The 12,775-nt window shown below is 32.9% G+C and overlaps 1 protein-coding gene across 1 annotated transcript in view; it reads left to right on the top strand.

The window, feature by feature from the left end:
- LOC126890086 (atrial natriuretic peptide receptor 1) overlaps nt 1-12,775 on the top strand; it is a 263,191-nt gene that overhangs the window by 127,398 nt on the left and 123,018 nt on the right. Inside the window, exon 6 of the mRNA XM_050658933.1 lies at nt 4,768-4,956. Coding sequence (XP_050514890.1) covers nt 4,768-4,956 — 189 coding nt within the window. The remainder of the gene's footprint in view (nt 1-4,767; nt 4,957-12,775) is intronic.

The raw sequence follows: 12,775 nt of genomic DNA, 5'->3' as shown, positions 1-12,775 counted from the left end.
TTGTTGTTATCTTTAAAATATATATATCTTCTTGTATAACTTATGTCATTTTAGAGTCACAGCATAATATGAACTTGCTTAACTCAGAGATTGTTAAAAATCTGGTAGTTATTTTTAATAAATATGTTTATTTATTTTGTATATCATTTATTTTTATTATTCCTTTATGTTCATTATTACAGGTTTGATATATTTAATATCTGACAGCAGTATAAGATACCTGGGAGAATGATCGAAGATCATTTTCATGGCGCCCATGATTTGTTAGATTTATTTATCTTGTTCGTCTTTAGAAATTATTCATCTTCATTCCTCTTCAGTACATTATTCTTATTTTATTATTTCATATTTTAGTCATTATTACTATCTACATAGAGCTACTGTTCTTCGACAGGCATGCAAACGAGCCGTATCCATCCTTGAGTGTCAAGTTGCTCTCTTGCATCTATAGCTAGCCAACTCTATTCAGTTTGCCTCTGTCTCTTCCCACGTCTACTTATTATCCCTTCTAATTCCCCTTTCTTCAGTACTACTGCAAAGTAGTATTTTTTATTTTTCCTACTTCGGCTCAACCGCTGAAGCCCCTTCATTTTTATTTTCATAAGAGGCCCCAACTAGTTACCTTAGTCTTTTCTTTTCTTCTTTTTTTTCCTTACTTCTGTTGGAGTATATCTTTCTTTTTACTTTCACTCCAACAGAAGTTTTCTTATTTTTGTTACAGACTCTAGTGTCAAAAACATTGTATGTGGAGTACCACAAGGTTCAGTATTGGGTCCTCTACTTTTCCTTAGCTTTATAAATGACATCACTAATTTAAAAATCGATGGAAAAGTTTTTCTTTTTGCTGATGATACCAGTATCACTTGGAGCAAATCAACTATTGCATCTATTCATGCAACTATAACCTCTGATCTTCCTACGATAAAAACCTGGTCTGACTCTAATTTACTCTCCTTTAACGTGGATAAAATGGTAGCATTATCATATAAAGGTGCTCTTCAACCCCAACTTGTGAATAGCAACCAGATCTCTACCGTTGATTCTGTAAAATTTCTTGGTATTCTTTTAGACAGCAACCTTAAATGGTACCTTCATATCGATTTGTTAAGTAAGAAACTCGCCTCAGCCTGCTATGCCATAAGATCTGTTTCGAAGGAACTCAATTTAGCATCTTCTAAAATAACATATTTTTCTTTGTTCGAGTCTCATCTTCGATATGGTCTTCCTTTTTGGGGGTCTAGTACAGCTGCCCAATTTGATGTTACTTTCAAATTACAAAAAAGAGCAATAAGATATCTGTTTGGCCTCAGAAGAATAATCCATTGCGGAAGTTACTTTAAAGATCACGAAATTTTAACCCTTCTATCTTTGTATATTTTAGAAACTGTTTGCTTAATTCGTAAACACATACATGTCTTTCCAGCAAGGCCACATCATGACTACTCCACCAGAAATTCAACTTTTGATGTCTATTTACCGATCCCGTCTTCTGAGTTAGTAAAGAAATCTATACTATATTCCGCAAAAAAACTATACAACCATCTCCCTTTACAACTTACATCTGCAACATCCTTTCTCAAGTTCCGTAAAATGACAAAAGCTCATTTATCTAAAAGACCATATTATTCAGTAGAAGACTTTTTTAATGACTAACTAAGAAATCACAGTAATGTACAAGTAACTAAACTAAAGTGTTTTTATCTATATTTGGGTGTCACATACAGCAGCTTAAACTAATTACATAGTTCCTTTGTTTGTATTTTATTATATGTTGTATGTTCAATTTTGCAATTTATAGTAATTTTGCAATATATTGGTTTTGTTTTTTACTTCACTTTTTTAACTTGTTTATATTTTTTTTATTGACGATTTATCTAATTTCATAAAATTTTACTTGTTACTGTTATGTATATCGTTTTTGTGACTCTATGTTAAGCTTTGTCCATAAAATTGTATAATTTTCAGTGACAATAAAGCATATTTCTATTTCTATTCTATTCTAAATTCTGATCATTCGGCCATAGTACTAAACCATGAGTGACCGGATTATTAAAAAACAAAGTAAGCCCACATTAACAAATAAATGGACGGATTGGGTAAATTTTAAGCTGAGCCTTGAAGAGAGAATAAATCTAAGTGTACCAATACAAAACTCAGAGCAATTAGATAAAGAAGTAGAAGCAGAATTGTTGGTGAACAATATCCAGCAAACAGCATGAGAAAACACTCCTACACTGAAACCTAGGCTAAAAGGAAACAATTCTCCAAAGGAAATAAGGAACATGATAATTGAAAAAAGAAAACTGAGAAATATTTGGCAACAAACAAGGTCTCCTCAAGATAAGACTAAACTAAATCGTGCAAGTCAACAACTCAAAAGAACTGTCTTACAATTAAAGAATGATTCAATTAATTCTTACTTACAGGAGCTAACAGATTACGGTAGCACAGATTATTCCATATGGAAAGGTACTAAAAGACTGAAAAGACCTATCATGCACTCTCCTCCTATTAAACTAGAAAATGGTAACTGGGCCAGAATTAGTGCACAAAAAGCAGAGCTATTTGCCATACATCTTGAAAATACATTCAAACCAAATGAACCTCAAGGGGATGAAGAAAGATGGGAGGGACCTGTTCAATTAGAGGAAGAAATTCGGCTAACTACACCAAAAGAAGTACTTGAAGAAATAAGGGAAAATATTAATCAGAAGAAAGCTCCGGGCTATATGATTTAATTACGGGTGAGCTGTTGAAAAATCTTCCCCGAAAAGCTATCGTAAAATTAACAAACTCTTTTTTAGCGGTATATTCAGATTAAAATATGTACCAATGATATGGAAGATGGCGGAAGTCATTATGATTCCTAAACCAGGAAAACCAGCACATGAGGTTTCGTCATAAAGATCGATATCTCTGCTTCCTGTAATATCGAAGCTGTTTGAGAAACTGCTCCTCAAGAGAATAAAACCAATTATTGAAGCAAGAAATTTGATACCGACACATCAATTTGGATTTAGAAATAAGCATTCAACAATTCACCAGGTGCACAGAATCACAAATATTATCGAAAGATCCCTAGAAGAAAAGAAAGTCTGTTCAACTGTATTCCTTGATGCTGCACAGGCTTTTGATAAAGTCTGGCATGAAGGCTTAACAAACAAACTAAAATGTTTTTACCTAAACAGTACTCAAAACTTTTACAATCGTACATAAAAGAACGACATTTTAGAATTAAGCAAGAAGACTGTTTTTCAGACTTAAAAGAAATTAGAGCAGGTGTTCCACAAGGCAGTGTGTTGGGTCCGGTCCTATACCTACTATACACGTGTGATATACCTGTACTGGAAGACAACACAGTTGCCACCTTTACTGATAATACAGCTTTTCAAGCAGTAGGGACGACAAGTGAAGAGGCGACCAACAAGGTCCAAATAGCAGTTAACCAAATCCATAAATGGACACAAAAATGGAGAATCAGGCTGAATAAAGCTAAGTCTGTCCATATTAACTTCACCAACAAAAAATACAATACATACCAGTTATAATCAACAATATCCAAGTACCATATGCAGATACTACTAAGTATTTGGATGTGACATTAGATGCAAAACTACACTGGAAGATGCACGTTGAGAAAAAAGGGGAAGAACTAAATATAAGATATAAAAAAATGTATTGGCTAATTGGAAGAAACTCCACATTGTCGATGCATAATAAGTTACTTCTTTACAAACAAATATTGAGACCTGTATGGACTTATGGATGCCCACTATGGGGATGTACTAGACCAAGTAATATAACAGTAATACAAAGATTCCAGAACAAAATACTAAGAAATATTGTAGATGTTCCTTGGTATGTGAAAAACAGTGATCTCCATAAGGACGTAGGAATGGAAACTGTGGATATAATGGTAAAGAAGATGGCAGGAAGTCACGAGCAACGACGTCATATGCACGAGAATATTGAGGCAATCCAGCTCCTCGATACCACTGGGCAAATTAGAAGACTGAAGAGGACAAAGCCTTTTGAACTAGCTTAAGTGATAGGTGATAGTGAAAAGCAGAGCATAGTGCTTGTGCGTGTTAGTGTGTATGCTAGAATAGTGCACTATCTTGTTAGATAGATAAGAGATGCTATGGGGCAAGCTCTTAATTTTAAGGAACAGTAGTAATTTAGGTTAAATTAAAATTGCTCATTGGTCAATTATGACCAGATTGTAATTGTAATAATCATCATCGTAGTGATGATTATGGGGAAAAAGATAATATAGCAGGAGACCTTAAATCTATGGGCGTGGAGTACTGTAGTAGTACGAGTACGTACTTTATACTCGTATTATACAAGTACTTTACGTAGAATAAGTTCACATTTTCATTGGCATGTGAACCTGTTAGGGCGTAAACCTGAACTATTTGAAGGTTATACCTCTTGTTTAGTAGAACTGGGCAGGGCACTTAGCTGGAACATAAGATGGACGATGGACACGACGAATCCAGGAATGGAGGCCAGAAACTATAAAAGAAGCCGAGGACGACCACCGACTAGACTAGACGGACCGACGATATAAAAAGAGTAACGGGAAACTGGCTACAAGCGGTTCAGTGTAGAGAACACTGGAAAGAACTGAGGGAGGCATATGTTCATCAGTGGACACGATTGGCTGATTGGTGATAACTCTTGTTTAGCTTTAGAATAACAGTAGTTACTCTGTTTTTGTTGTTTTATCTCCTCAGTGCTTTAAACAATACGTATTTATTTTAGGGTACTTTTTGGGGTGATCATGACTGGAAAGTAGGGGATATTAATGACACTGTTGCTCGAATAGCTTACGAAGCTCTTCTTCGAGTTTCACTGCTTCAACCAACCAGTGACAAGTTTCAGGAATTTGCCGACAAAGTTAAACAGAGGTCCATGGATGATTACAACTATACGATAAGTGAAAACGAGGAAGTAAGTTGAATAAATTTACATTTGTATAATATATATTCTCAAAGAAAAATTTAGTACATCACTGAGATCTTTTAAATTAAATTCCCGGTTCAATTTGTGACAAAAAATCTATTGCTTTGGTAGATTACGAGAATGCATTTGACTAAATAAAAATTTGGGCAAGCCTTAATACCTTAAGCAACAATAGAGTTGATGATCGATATATAAAAATCATTAAGTATATGAGTATATATTACCTATTACCTAAGCTATTTACTTTAGCTCTAGAACAGCGGTTCTCAACCTTTTTGAGTGATGTACCACCTACAGTTATTTTTATTATTTTTGGTACCACCTATATTTTTAAATTGAATTATCAATACTTACTAAGTACTACTATTTTAATTTTTGTTTTGTTTTGTGTATCACCGCCAATAATGATATGTGGTACATGTACCACAGATTGAGAACCTCTGCTCTAGAAGATAAGTTTTGAATTTTAGAATTGAACGATAGACGGCAAAAACTGGAACCGTGTCAGATTTGTCGATGATTTTTCGTTAAGCAAAAGGCAGCATTTCAGGAAATGTTATTAGATTTGAATAGACAATCAAAAGAAATAGGATTAAAAATAAATCTAGCAAAAACGAAATATTTAAAAAACAAATCTCTAGAGATAACTGAGGATATAAGGCTTGGCAATAATAATGTAGGAAAGGGTATAATGTATTGTTGTTATTTTATTTATTTATATGTGATGATATTCTTATATGTAATTTAATTTAATTAATGCATTAATGATAATCTAATTAATCAACCAGATCACTTATCAATATGTTTTCAATCTCAGGGCGAATTATAAAATTACTTACTTACTTTCGTGACTTCTAAGTATTTCTCAGTGGTTCCTAATCGGGATAGGAAAAAATAAAATAATACACACATATGGATTACAATTATAAATCAAAATTTTGTTTATTTTATATAAATGGCAATTACTGCTTAATATTTGTTAGATCTTATATTTATTTAATACAAACATTTAAAAATGGGAATCTTATTTCCTTTTAGTTTCCAATTTAAAACTTTTATTAATAATGAAACTATTAGGATTTATTAGCAACAAATTGATTTAAGTTTGATGAAAATCTTCTGATATTAGCGATTATGTTCTTCAATTTTTAATGTGATATTTAATACAAAAAACCCATACATTCATGTCTTGACAAATGAGACTGACCTTTATCTGGTGAACTGCGAATGTCCTCACACAAAAACCCGTTTCCTCCTACCCTTGGTTGCGATGAAAAACTCGTCCTGGCCTCCAGTAATGTTCTCCTTTGAAAACAACCTCGTACAGCTCTACGTTCCTGCTTTTCTCGTGATGCAGTGTTCTACCTTTTTCGAACCACTTCAATCAGCCACCGGGACACTCTTTGCTCAAGGAGATTCTTTTCTCTCGACTCGGCCTACCTCTCGTTCCGATGGGTACTCAACACTCACGGAACTATACCGGCGTTTTCACTCTTCGTACACTACCGTCCACCACTGGACTTCGCCTCTCGACAACTCAAAACATTCTGATCTCTCATCCTCATTCATTTCCCTACTTTCTCAATATCCCTTCCAGATTCAAAAATCAACATTCCACCACAAATTTTAATTCGCCGTATTCCTCAATACCAACTTTTAATCTTTCTAAATATGTTTAATGGATTTCAAGAAAAAATAATCATTTCCCAATTTAAACTTACTTTCTACTTTTTACAAAACTTAATGACCTATTATCTATTTCACTGAGTCTTATTTAGCGTAGGCTAATGATCGAATCTTCCGCGAACACTATAATGGTCCGCGTCACTCAACTTGTTTATCTTAGGTGCATTGTTACCGAGTTTCGTACACTTCTTCGAATCACTTTCTTAAAAACTAAATATAATAATTTGTTGTATACAGGTTGTTCTAAATTTACATGCCCGTGATTGAGAAAATTGAAGATCTTTTATATTAATTTGAATTTTGCTTACAATTATAAAATTTTAATTCTCATATCAAATAGGAATATAACAGTATATTAGGACAAGAAATAGAAAACTATCAAAGCTTAACTTAAACGCTAATTTAAATAGACAATATTCCCTAGCATGCGCAGCATTTGGAATACTACAATAGTTATTTATGATATAAGTGTTAAAAGTACCTACACGTTTAAGGCACGCATGTGAAAGTTGGCAGAATGAGCGATAGCGAGTTCTGCAATTCACATGAGTGCCTTAAAAATGTACTTTTTAACACGCATATCATACAATATTTTTTCTACAAACGTAATTACAGAACAATATCTACAAAAACGTTTACTTGAACTTGACTGACATTCCATTTTTATATTTTTTTGACATTACATCAAAATTGTCTATACGGTCAATACAAACTGCAGTGCCTTAAAATTTTCTACGAGCGTGCAAAAATGTCTACTTTCGCGCACGCATTTTAGTTTAGAAAGTTTCACTTTTCCGCACGCGTGTTACTTTTCCGCACGCGTGTTACTTTTCCGCACGCGGTTTTTACTTTTCCGCACGCGTGTTAATTTAGATATGTTAATATGGCCTTAAAGTAATTATAATACATGCAATAAACTAATATTTAGATATTATTTACTAATTTATTTCAAATATATCTTATTGTATTCCTGTTTTAATGAAATTAACGCGACAATTCGATGAAATAAACTTATTTTGACATAATATTCGAAAGTCAAATCGGTAGACAATAACAGTCGTTTTGAATCATCGTCATGGAAACCAAGATCGTCGTCATGCTAACTAATTATATTGAATAGTATATTGTGCAACAAATGCAGAAATTACCTTTCTGCACGTGTTTCACACTATACTTTTTTTTCAAGCACAGTTTTTCCTAAAAATAAAAATCACAATTTCCAAACGACGATTAATTATAATAGGTACCTATGTGATAAATTTTAAACTGTATTTAATTAATACCTACTAATCAATTTAAATTCCTTATACCTAAATAAATTGCACAGAAATCAGTTAAAAAATGAATGCACTGCCTTAATTTGTTTAAATTTAAACAATTATTACACATTATTGACATTATATTTATGCAGTCACGGATTTACACAAAACCTACTTCATTCGACGTCTCTTGCACAGGTTGCTAAATCCTTATTGGTTATTTGATAATTATAAAATGTTTAATAAGAATAAAATTGTAAAATAAAACAGTTGTAACATCCATAATTTAGTCTCTATGCTATAGTTAAATATAATAATTGTCTTATAGGTTATATATTTGTCTAAAGTTTAACCATGGATGTAAACAGAATAGAACGTTACTCAGAATGCGGTAGTCCACGGATGTAAACAGAATATAACGTTACTGAGAATGAGGTAGTCAACTGTGCAGAAAAGAACTTTTTCTACAACCACTATTCAAAGTGCAATTTTCTGCACGGTTTTATGTTAGCAAACTTGATATTTTCTCACAGTATAAGATATTTTACATTAGTGTGCAGAAAAGTGACGTTTCTGTGCCGCAAAATGACGTTTCTGTGCCGCAAAGTTCTTTTCTGCACAGTTGACTACCTCATTCTGAGTAACGTTATATTCTGTTTACATCCGTGGACTACCGCATTCTGAGTAACGTTATATTCTGTTTACATCCGTGGTTAAACTTTAGACAAATATATAACCTATAAGACAATTATTATATTTAACTATAGCATAGAAACTAAATTATGGATGTTACAACTGTTTTATTTTACAATTTTATTCTTATTAAACATTTTATAATTATCAAATAACCAACAAGGATTTAGCAACCTGTACAAGAGACGTCGAATGAAGTAGGTTTTGTGTAAATCCGTGACTGCATAAATATAATGTCAATAATGTGTAATAATTGTTTAAATTTAAACAAATTAAGGCAGTGCATTAATTTTTTAACTGATTTCTGTGCAATTTATTTAGGTATAAGCAATTTAAATTGATTAGTAGGTATTAATTAAATACAGCTTAAAAGTTATCACATAGGTACCTATTATAATTAATCGTCGTTTGGAAATTGTGATTTTTATTTTTAGGAAAAACTGTGCTTGTAGAAAAAGTATAGTGTAAAACACGTACAGAAAGGTAATTTCTCACTCGTTTGAATTGCGGCACTCGCTTGCGCTCGTACCGCAACTTTTCAAACTCGTGAGAAATTAGTACCTTTCTGCACTTGTTGCACAATATACTATTGCGGCACAGAAACGTCACTTTGCGGCACAGAAACGTCACTTTTCTGCACACTAATGTCAAATATCTTATACTGTGAGAAAATATCAAGTTTGCTAACATAAAACCGTGCAGAAAAGTGCACTTTGAATAGTGGTTGTAGAAAAAGTGTATTTTCATATTAATTAAATTAATTGATTAAGATTTGGTAATTTTTTAAAGACTCTTAGAAAAAATATTGTTCCTAACTCTTGCAGAAAGTCTCTATTCCGCACTCGACTGCTTGCCGAATTCCCGCTTCGCGTCGTTCGGCAAACTGCAGTCGCGTGCGGAAAAGAATGACTTTCTGCACTTGTTAGGAAAATAACTATTAAAGCACTAGTGCCTTAAAGTAGCATTTTTAACGCTCGTATGGAGTGCTAAAAATTGCAATTTTAACACGGTTGTAGAAAAAAGTATTTAAATCACATTTACCAGATACTTTAAAGATAATAGCCCGATCAAAGAAAAATCTGACCCAAAAAAATAAAGGTAGGATGAAATTTTTTTTTATTGACATCCCAATTTATTACAATCTGCCGTATTTTACAAAGTTATAAGCATTAAGGCTATGGGTACATAATTCGCAAATATTTTACGTGTATCCCTACTTTTTCTGTCTTTACACGGCAAATTACTTGTAGTAAAATTCACACTGGTGTGGATAATATGTAAACATTACTAGAATGTCATTCTACTTGAAAATGTCATAATTAATTTAAAGAGATGGCTTTTGAATGTTCTTGGATAACTGTTATTTTTATAATTGTAAATTATTAATTCAGTTAATAAATGTGATAATTTTTTCACTAACTATGTTTTCAGTGATTGTAATAATTTATTTGTACAACAAAAACTAATAATCAATCGAGAAAAGAGGAAAAGTGTTAAAGTGATTTTTTAATAATATGTTGTTATTTTGGAACGCTTACAATTTTGAACATCTCTAACAACAAAATACTTGGATCACAGGATATATCTGATGTATTCTCTGCTTGGATCTTCCACAAATAATACACAATAAATAACTTTTTATTAAGTTCACGTCTTAAATCAATTATTTATCAAATACACTATATATCAATAATATTTAATCGATTTCTCAAAATATTCCCAATGCAATGTCAAATATTTAAAATTGTCACTGATTGTCAGTGTCTGACTGACAATATATGCTGACAATATTATATTCGGTTGAGTGCGTTGTAAGACAAAGACAGATTTGGAAAATATTACCACGGCATTGTGTTCATTTTTTTCAAATCCTGAAAAAAACAATAAATATTTTTGAAAAATTTAAACGCAGAATGAACGACTAAATTATTACCGAGGGCCGAAAGTCCCTTAGAATAAATAAAAAGTTTATTTTGAATGAGATATTTGAAATTAAAAATCACACTAAATTTTCTCTTAGTTTTTTCACCCCTGTAACTTATTAAAATAAACATTATAGAAGTTCTCAGGGACTTTCGGCCCTCGCTAATAACGTAATCTTTCATTCTGCGTTTAAATTTTTCAAAAATACTTATTAGTTTTCTCAGGATTCGAAAAAAATTAATCCCCATTTGAATAGCATTGCAGCCGAAAATACGTACCGATCCTCTTAAGTAATATTTATGTCGGCTAAAATTTGGAAATAGGTAGTTGAAATTGTCTATGATTATATAAGAAGTTTACAATTCTACATCTACCCATTTTTGAAAAATGGAGGGGAATAGCCCCTCTCAAAAGTGAAAAATATACATTCAAAATAAGACCGGAATTGGATAATATGACTGATTATAAAGAACTTTCCCTCTGTAGAGTTTTTTCGCTAAGTCAATACTTTTCGGGTTATTTGTGAGTGAATATGTTCATTTTTAACAAAACAAAAACACGTTTTTGGACGGATTTTCGGAGATAACTCAAAAAGTAAGTATTTGATCGAAAAAAATATTCTTAGCAAAAATGTAGCATATAAAAAATTGAAAAAAAAAATGGTGTATGCATGAGGTCTGTAGACCCAGTAGAAGCAGAGTTTTAGCTAATGAAAAGTAGGTTCTTCTTCGAAATATTCCAAATCGAATATTTCAGTGTGAAATAACCCAAAAACGGAGCACTTTTCGGGGAAATTTCATTTCAACTTTTTTAAAGTGTTTAAAAAAAGGTTTATTTTTGTTTTTTTAACAAAAAACTTTTACAATAAAAGTAAGTGAGTTGTGCTCAAAATATTGTTGGTCCCTTTTATTTTTTTGGTAAAAAAATCGCGAAAATCATCTAATAAGCATCACAAATAAATTTTATCATTACCACTTGACAAGTTACTTTGCTTATGTCATCATTCTCTTTGCCTTATCCCTATGCGGGGTCGGCTTCCCTAATTGCATGTCTCCACACATTTCTATCTTGGGTCATATCAATGTTAATCCCCTTTACCAACATGTCCTGCCTTATCGTCTCCCCCCAGGTCTTCTTTGGTCTTCCTCTCCTACTCCTTTCAGAAATCTGCACTTCAGCTCTTCTGCGTATTGGGTGATTAACCCTCGACGTTGAACATGACCAAACCATCTTAGACTATGCTCTCTCATTTTGGCATCAATTGGTGCCACACCTAGACTTCCCCTAATATACTCATTTCTAGTTTTATCCTTCTTTATCACTCCACTCACCCATCTAAATATTCTCATTTCCGCCACATGCATTCGTTGTTTCTCTTTCTTTTTCACTGCAAAACATTCAGTTCCGTACATCATAGCCGGGCTTATGGCAGTTTTATAGAATTTTCCCTTCAGCTTCATTGGAATTTTTCTGTCACACAACACACCACTCGCTTATTTCCACTTCATCCATCCAGCCCTAATTCTACTGCATGCATCTCCATCTATTTCTCCATTACTCTGTAATACCGATCTCAGGTTCTTAAAACTACTGCTTTTTACAATCAGTTCACCATCTAAAGAGACCATTTTATTTGTAGTAACTCCATCTTTAAATGAACATTCCAAATACTCTGTTTTTGTCCTACTGAGTTTTAAACCATTTTCCTCCAGAGCTTGCCTCCACTGTTCCAGTTTTTGTTCTAAGTCTCTTTCACTATTTCCTACTAATACGACATCATCCTACCTTGGTGCAATCCTACTTTCACATTAAATTTATCAGTCTCTCCCACACCTTTCCTAATACTAGTCTTTTCTCCCTCATACATATCCCTCACAGTCTTTACATATTCACCAGGGACTCCTTTCTTATTGAGTGCCCACCACAGAATCTCTCGAGGAACTCTATCATATGCTTTCTCAAGATCAATGAATACCATATAAGCGTTTGTTTCTTTACTCCTGTATTTTCCACCAACTGCCTTATAATGAAAATTGCATCTGTTGTTGATCTGCCCTGCATAAAGCCAAATTGATTCTCGGATATTTCGGTCCCTTCACGTATCCGTCTATCAATTATTACTCTTTCCCATATTTTCATGGTGTGGCTAAGCAGTTTTATAGCCCTATAGTTTGACCATTGTTGTATATATCTCTTGTTATTGTAAACAGGTACCAGTATACTGCTTTTCCATTCGTCTGGCATTT

The sequence above is a fragment of the Diabrotica virgifera genome, chromosome 8 (assembly GCF_917563875.1).
Source record: "Diabrotica virgifera virgifera chromosome 8, PGI_DIABVI_V3a".
Taxonomy (NCBI): Eukaryota; Metazoa; Arthropoda; class Insecta; order Coleoptera; family Chrysomelidae; genus Diabrotica; species Diabrotica virgifera.
The sequence above is the reverse complement of the archived record's forward strand: the minus strand, read 5'-3'. Positions and strand labels throughout refer to the sequence as shown.